The following is an 8,145-nucleotide window of genomic DNA, read 5'->3' as shown; positions in this document are numbered from 1 at the left end:
CCCCCCCCCCCCCCCCAATCCATCTGTATAATTTTTTAGCTCTTGTAGACTTTATGCCTAAATAGCCCTTACATTTTAGGGTAGGTTATGCTACCAGAGTAGGATGAACTATCTTTTTATTTCATCCCTCATCTGCTTATTTCCATAATTGTGTTTCCGAAGGACTATAGCTAAAAGAATTATCCATTGCATTTCAGTCAGTCGTATGTTCTTGCTCTCATTTGATCAAAATTTTTTCAATTAGCACTCTGGCTGCCTTTTCTGTAGCATTTAAGAAATTTCTGTCTAAATAAAAGTTCACTTGTTATTAATTCAATTTTTATGAAGCCTTCTCCCTTTGGACTGACTAAAAGATTAGATGCTAAGAGGTAGTATATGAATTTAGGTGGAGTTATGCTCACTTGGTTTATGCTTTTCTCTAGTATGACTCTGTATCAAGCTGCATGAAGTATTTTTTTTTTTTGCATTGCACATCTTCCTGACCTCAATACAAATCTTCCTTTTCCTCTTTGGCTAGAGAGCCTCTAAGGTGACGAGGCTTCTGACTGGGGAGTTGGGACCCAGGGAGTTAGCAAAAATTGGGCAGGATTAGGCTATGCCACGAGGACAAAACGTTAAAAGGATATGCTCTGTGCAACAGTGCCATTAGAGAAGCCTTACTTGGGGTTCCCAGAAGGATGAAGGTGGTTCATGTTGTTTCCTCAGAGCCTTCAAATCAGTCAGTCAGCTGGTGTAAGGTGGAGGCTGTGGCCATGAAGCCTGGCTTGGTGAACGTGGTGAAAGATCTTTCTCCTCCTCCCCCTGTCGTGGTCATGTCCCTCAGCATGAAGACTACTCAGAACCCAAAGACTCACCAGAATGAGGTAAGTAATCATTTTGGTTTGGTTTGATTTCGTTCTTCAACGTATACTAAAATTTTTCTAAGGCTTGGAACAACTTCTCCTGATGAAACATGCTTAAATATATTAACTGTTGAATAACTTTCAGTACCGCGGGCTTTCCAAAGAGATTCTTACTGGGGTCTCACCAGCATGAGAACTGTGGGTTCAGGGGGCCTGCTTGGTGAGAATATTTACTGTGTCAGCAGATCCTACGTATTTTTTTCAAGCCTTCTATTTTGTCTCTTGTGCATAATAGTTATAAATTAAACTGTCCCAGAACAGCTGTTAATAAGTTTGTTTGGGTTTTTTTGGTAGAGCTAATCATAGGTTCTAGGTAAAATGACTGGATTTTTCTGTTGATAAAACGAATTCTGAAATAGAATGAGAATTTTATCTAAATCTCACAGCACCTACTATTCTGTTGCGAGATCTTTCCTTTTCTCAGAAAGGAGGAGAGATGCAGGTGGCTTCTCTCAGTTGTGGACTGCAGACCACAACGCATAGTTAGGCATGTTTATCTGTTTTTTTTTAACATAAGTCTCCCCTAGCTTAGGAAGAGATTTAGCATTGACTAATAGGGTAGGATAGTTGTTTCTGGCTAATTGAATAGAAGAAAAATGAGGCTGACAGATTTTTCAAGCAGCATTAGTTGTCTTTGGTGAAGTTAAAAATTTTTTTGAGGGAGCAAAATTTCTAGTTTCTAGCCAACGTAATGAGACATATGCCAGGTACCACCAGGACTCTGCTTGCCAAGGTGCTTCTAAAGCCTGTCTGCTTTGTCTTCTGTTGGGTTTTCCTGACCAGTGTCTGGGGAACCGTGACGTCCTGGCACCAAAGCAAGCAGAAGCATCAGTAAAGCTAATAGCTTTGAAATGCTAAAACCTCTTGGCTTCTTGGCTGCCTTAACTGCTTGCACAGGGGTGGCCCTTCTGGAGACAAGGCTTCTGCATGTCCTGCCCTGCTTGCATCTCTCCTGTACTTACTTCATAAGGAATCCTTTAAATTTGGGAGTCTATTAAGATTCAGAACAAAATTTGATAAAAGCAGAGTTTTCCAAAATTAATTATTTTACCTCTCACATTTCTAAGATAATCATTTTAAGAGTAAGTTCTGCTTTATTTTACTTGAGATCAATCAATCAACTTTTCTTTTTAACTATTTATAGTTGGAATTAATTTTACAAAGATCTTTTTTAGAAATGAGAAAAAAGATGAGGAAAGTTTAAAAAAAAGAAAAAAGGAAAGAAACAGGTACTGACAGTGGTCATGTTTATGAAGTGTTCTGTATCTCCTTGGTATAGATTGTGGCTATTGCAGCTCTGGTTCATCAAAAATTTCCTTTGGATAAGGCTCCACCTCAGCCTCCTTTTCAGACACACTTCTGTGGTATGTACTTGGAAGAATTTACGAGTAGAAAAATAATTCCTTTGGAGTTTTTCATTTGTTGTTATGTGTTTTGGATTATTTATTTATCACATCATTCTATCACTCCAGCAACAATGGCTCAGAATAGGTAAGTGACAAAATTTCAGCTTCCCGGCAGGCTTTTCTCCCTGTTTTTAACTTCACTGGTTACTGATTTTTTCTTGAAGACTTTATTGAAAAAGTCTTAGTTTGAGGTGATGCAAAGTAACCCTGATCTGTACAGTTTCCCATAATTTTTATTAGTTTTACTTCATGTGTTATCTTGGATTACTTTCTTCACCCGTTGATTTAGACAGTTTATTTACTGTCACTTAGTTATTTTTTTTTCCGTTCTTCTGAACATAATTTAAAAAATAAACTTGTCATATTTATTTATAAACAAGTTTTCTTAGGAAAAAAATACTCTCTCAGTAGTGTCATTATAGTAAGATCAGCTAAACCTTGAGATTCAGACCCCAGTCAGAAGTGAAGAGTGTGGGTGCTTGTGAGTGGAAGTTCTTTGGAAGCTGGGCAACAATGGAACAGGTTGCCCAGAGAAATTGTGGATGCCCCCTCCCTGGAAGCGTTCAAGGCCAGGTTGGATGAGGCTTTGAGCAACCTGGTCTGGTGGAAGGTGTCCCTGCTGATGGCAGGGGGGGTGGAACTAGATGATCTTTAAGGTCCCTTCCAACCCAAACCATTCTGATTTTATGACAGTTTTAACCTCCAATGACAACCTCAAATGTGACTGATTAAAATTGTTTAGTACTTCATTAATTACTTTATTATCTTAACAACAGGTATTCACATAAGGTTAGCTTTTTAGAATTAGAGGTTAGTTTTCCTTAGCTCCCTTTGTTGTGGATGGATGCTTATGGGGAGGGTACAATTAAGAACATGTATGTAAGAACAAATCTAATTTCTTTTGCAGCTGTTTCCAAACCGAACGATTGCATTTTTCCTTATGACTTCAAAGAAACTATCAAAAAGAAGGTAATTTCATTTTGCTAGCCTTCTGATTGCAGTACCTTTTTAGATATGAACTTAATGTTGCTTTGGGTAAGTAGTGTAAGAGAAATATTCAAAGGAATTGACATGATTATTTCATTACTTTTCCACTCTGCAAACCTAAGTCCAAGTATTTATTCTGTGTGCTCTGTGTGATCCTATACTGCTGCTAGTAGTGCTCATAAATAGATGGGAGCATTAGACAAGAGAGTTGGAAAGGTTTTGCAAAGAGGCTAAAATTGTCATTTGTTTTCATTATACCTGACTAGGTACTCAAAGTAAACTGGGAGAATTTGTTTCTTCTTTCCTTGGAGAGTAAAGTCTGTCAAAATTTAGAAGACATCATTTCTAAAGGGCACTGGGAGAGCTGGCAGAATAATGATGTAACCTATTTTTGTTTTTCCTCTGTTTCTGTGTGGTCTTAAGCCTGTGACTGAAGGATGCACATGGAGCATTTTCCTGGTGTGCTTGATTCTTAGGAGGCTCTTAAAATATCACTAGACACCTGCATACAAAAGCAAAATGGAAAAAAGCCTCTGAGAAAAGCTTTCTATGTCTATGGGAGTGAGAACAAAAAGCCTTGAATTATAGAAGGAAAGGGAGAACTCTGTGGTGCTTTATTATTGTCTTGTAACTAGTAGGGGAGAGGAGATGTTTCCATTTTAAACTTATTGGGTCATTGAAATCAGGTGCTCTCTTGCTCCTTTTAGAATGCTAAAATAGAAATTGCTGCAACAGAGAGAACACTGCTGGGATTTTTCCTTGCGAAGATTCACAAAATTGACCCAGATGTTGTTGTGGTGAGTAGATCTGAGACTCAGAGTTAAATTAAAGCATATTGGCAGTTGGTCAGCTTTGTTCTTTTTCTTTTGTCCCCTTACAGGTTTTTTAATGTTTATCTTAGACTGCCTTATGGATTGAATTTACTTATAAGACAGCAGGTATACTTTGATACAAAGATGATACAGAATTTTCCCTGACAGCATTTTATACATCCTATTATTTCCCATAATATTCAAAATAGGCAGTATTTCCATAGTACCTGAAACAAGTAATTTTTTATTCAGAAAGACAAAACACAACAAAAAACCCCTTCTGATTCTCTAGAAAAATGAGAACTCTTGGTGTACCTAAAAGTCTGTTTCAGTTCAAATGCTCATATAATTTGTGTCACCATTTAGACTGTGTTTATGCTGTAAATCAAAATGATAACTTGTAGAAATCCATGGGATCTGAGGAAGGTTTTGTAATAAGCATTCTTATGTTTTCTACTGCATTGGACAGTATTCTACAGCATTGACAGCTGAGGATTTATTATCATTACTCATTTTCTTTTTTTATGTTTAATTAATGTACAGTCCTGACTTTCATTTAATGAAATTTTGAAGACAATTTGAAGTTGGTTATAAATCTGAGGTTGGTTATATACAACTTGTTACTCTTCTGTAGGCAAATACAAATAATTAAGTGATGGGAATGGGAGGAAATGAGCAGTCAGATTCCTGATGGTTTCAGCTCACTGTGGCTGGTATCTGGTGTTTGCTGTAGGACCTGAGCTTACTCTTGGTTATGGGAAGGAATCAGGGGAAACTCCGCAGCCGATGATTTTAAACTGAAGATGCCAGTAGCAGGGATGTGAGAGGTCTGGTCCTAAAAACAGCAGAGTCGTGTTAGTGCAGTTTAATTTGCACCTGGTTTAATTAGTGCTGTTGAAAAACAAGCTAATTCAATATAGGTAGGACCCCTCTACTATGGCTGTAATGAAGCTGCTGATTCTGTGGAGCTGCTTCTATAGCACAGTGTTGTACTACATGGATGCATCTGGTATGGTGAACCTGCAGTTCCTGGTGAATGACTGATCCACAGAGACTCATGTTCATCAGGGTGGTATTTTGCTTTTGACTGAGGCTACAGACCAGTGTCATCCATGTCCACGCTTAGCAAATATTGCTGGAGTACTTTGATATGTAAATATTAGTTGCAAGGTCTTCCAGATTTCACAACTATGCCTGTTGTAGTATCAAAGGAAAAAAAATTACATTATTTTGATGTCAATATTGAGACTTTCATGGATGGAGAGAAAAGGAATGGCTCATAGATAAGTTTAGATGCTTTATAATGTTGTTTTTTCTCCTAGAAAGCTTTAAAACCTAATCTTGGGTATCAGAGCATAAAGCTGAACCATGTGTGCTATTAGCCAGTTATAGAGCTGATTTTGGTATCTGAACAGCATTGTTAGTCTTAACACCAGTCAGTACTGTTGATGAATGTTCTCTTGTGCTTTCTATGAGAGAGAGATAATGCCATCAATTAGCTGGGGAAAAAAACACAAAGGGCAGAGGAGTACTGAGCGTGTGAAAGTAAGTCTTTCAATTTGCATTTGTTGTAACCTTTTTTGTTGTTTTTTTTTCTGTTGCAAGGGTCATAATATTTATGGATTTGATCTGGAAGTGCTGCTTCAAAGAATTAATGTGTGCAAAGTCCCTCACTGGTCCAAGATAGGTCGACTGAGGAGGTCCAATATGCCAAAGCTTGGGGTAATAAGATTGTTCAAGTCTTTTAAGCCCCTTTATGTTGCATGTGATTAAAAAGTAATTAATTTTGCTGAGGAATTTTAAGTGTGATACTGATGTATTTTGACTGCTGGTCATGCTGGATTTCATGTGTCCCGGATCAGAAATGATGAGTGTTTATATGACTTTTATTGCAGTAATAAGCTAAACTAATTTTCAAGTTAGGCTAATTTAGTTTACATATCTCAACTAGATGATGGTAATGACAGATTAATTGCAATAGTCTTTGCTGTAACAGTCTTTGTCTGCTAAAACTGTAAAATTAGAAAATGTAATTTGGATTGATTGGTGAATCATTCCATAGAGAGCTGCCAAGTTAGTAATTCTGTAGTTCTTGGTGCGTATTTGTTCAGCGGACTATGTGTGAGGCTTGGAGCTCTGAAGTGCTGAATGTGGCCATGTTCTTGCCTGTTCCTGCCCTTCCTAGAGGCCAAGAGGAGTATTTGTGTGTGGTTTGTTCTGTGACTTTTTTGTGCTGCTGTTAGTGCAAAAAATATCCTCAGAGGAAGAACAAAATGCACACCCACATTCCTATTGGGACTATTCTAATTATTAAAGTGAAAAAAAAGAATGTATGAACATTTAAGAATTAAGATCTAACTAGTAATGAAAGTTAAGTATCTACTTGTTAATATCCATATATACTGAAGGATACCATGTGTTCCTTTAGGGCATAATTATAAAGCTTGAGTATTAGTGGTATTTAGTAGAGTATTTAGAGTATTCAGTGACCCAATGACTTGACTGAGATGTACAAGTTTATATTTTGGATAGATATGCTTTGTTAATGTTTGCATGTTTCACGTTTTGGCGGGTTTTCTGTCCTTGTGTGATACGGTTAAGGGTCGAGGAGGGTTTGCTGAAAGGAATGCTGCCTGCGGTCGAATGATCTGTGATGTAGAAATTTCTGCTAAGGAACTAATTCGTTGCAAAAGTTACCATTTGTCTGAACTGGTTCGTCAGATTTTGAAAACAGAGAGGATAACAATTCTACCAGAGGAAATTCGAAATATGTACAGGTATGTTGCTGATTTGTGTTTTTAATCCTTGACTGGAAAGTAGAGGAGCTAGTTTCCTGCTATACAATTTCATGCTTGCTTACTTGATTTGTCACAGAGATGTTGACTTAGCATACTGGTATTTGAAAAGTAAAATACTATCTTAACAATATTTTGTAATGTTTCAGGGTACTGGTGGGTGGTAGCTTATTACGTGTGAAGAAAATTTATTTGTGAGACCATTGGTTTAGATATGTTAATAGGATATGTAAGCTTAAGTCTGGGGGTTTGTTTCAATTAAAAGAGCTTACTATATAATTCAACACTGGTGTGATAGAGATAATACATGTTCCAGACAGCATATAAGTCTAAACTACTGCAGAGTACAAAGGAGGCTGATTTTACTTTACTAGGCCATCCCACTTCTTTTCCCAGTGATTCTCCTCACTTAATGTTCATGCTGGAAAACACCTGGACAGATGCCAAGTTCATTCTCCAGATCATGTGTGAGCTGAATGTTCTGCCACTGGCACTTCAAATAACAAACATCTCTGGGAATGTCATGGTACATTTTCATTACTTCCCCCCACCTCATTGTCCCACAAAAACAGTTCTGTTTTCTGTGTTTGATTTGTGAGTTTTAATTTGTAAACACTAATTGAGAGTATATGATGCTGTAAATTTTTTACAGTGATGAGTGTGAGTTTGATCTAGTCAAGTAATAAGATAAAACTTCCATAAAAATACCATATTTGAGTTCTGTGCATGGTGATGATACAGAATAATAGTTACTGGTGAACTGGGTGAACTTCTAAATAGTTGAAGGACGTTGCTGAGTCTGTTTTTGTATATCAGTGTTTTCCGTGCTTTGCTTTGAATTCTTTTTTTGCCCCTGTCTGTAGTCGAGGACAATGATGGGCGGACGGTCTGAACGTAACGAGTTCTTGCTGCTTCACGCATTTCATGAAAAAGACTACATAGTGCCGGACAAACAAGTTTTCAAAAAGCCTCCGCAGAAGCTGGTGGGTCCAGTTTTTCTCTTTCCAAGAATTTTTATTAATAAGAAAAAAAAAAATTCTTCTGTCTTTTGCATATTACTGTTCTGTGAGAGCATGGAGAACCCAAACACAGCCAGTTTTAGATATAACTTAATGTCACAGTTTATGCTTAATTAAAAACCGATTTTTTTGTTGAGTTGATAATGGAGAAATGTATGGTTTAAAGGGACAATGTAATCTTTTCCATTGTATCACAGATTTGTGGAAACTCAGTTGCTCTTTTA

At 37.3% G+C, this 8,145-nt stretch overlaps 1 protein-coding gene across 1 annotated transcript in view; it reads left to right on the top strand.

The window, feature by feature from the left end:
- POLA1 (DNA polymerase alpha 1, catalytic subunit) overlaps positions 1–8,145 on the top strand; it is a gene marked incomplete at its 3' end in the record, with an annotated part of 82,523 nt that overhangs the window by 24,515 nt on the left and 49,863 nt on the right. The window contains exons 14-21 of the mRNA XM_010171245.1: positions 706–863; positions 2,182–2,266; positions 3,216–3,277; positions 4,003–4,092; positions 5,713–5,829; positions 6,709–6,884; positions 7,299–7,428; positions 7,766–7,885. Coding sequence (XP_010169547.1) covers positions 706–863; positions 2,182–2,266; positions 3,216–3,277; positions 4,003–4,092; positions 5,713–5,829; positions 6,709–6,884; positions 7,299–7,428; positions 7,766–7,885 — 938 coding nt within the window. The remainder of the gene's footprint in view (positions 1–705; positions 864–2,181; positions 2,267–3,215; positions 3,278–4,002; positions 4,093–5,712; positions 5,830–6,708; positions 6,885–7,298; positions 7,429–7,765; positions 7,886–8,145) is intronic.

The sequence above is a fragment of the Antrostomus carolinensis genome, unplaced genomic scaffold (genome assembly GCF_000700745.2).
Source record: "Antrostomus carolinensis isolate BGI_N321 unplaced genomic scaffold, ASM70074v2 scaffold10567, whole genome shotgun sequence".
Taxonomy (NCBI): domain Eukaryota; kingdom Metazoa; phylum Chordata; class Aves; order Caprimulgiformes; family Caprimulgidae; genus Antrostomus; species Antrostomus carolinensis.
This window is presented reverse-complemented; position numbering and strand designations above follow the sequence as displayed.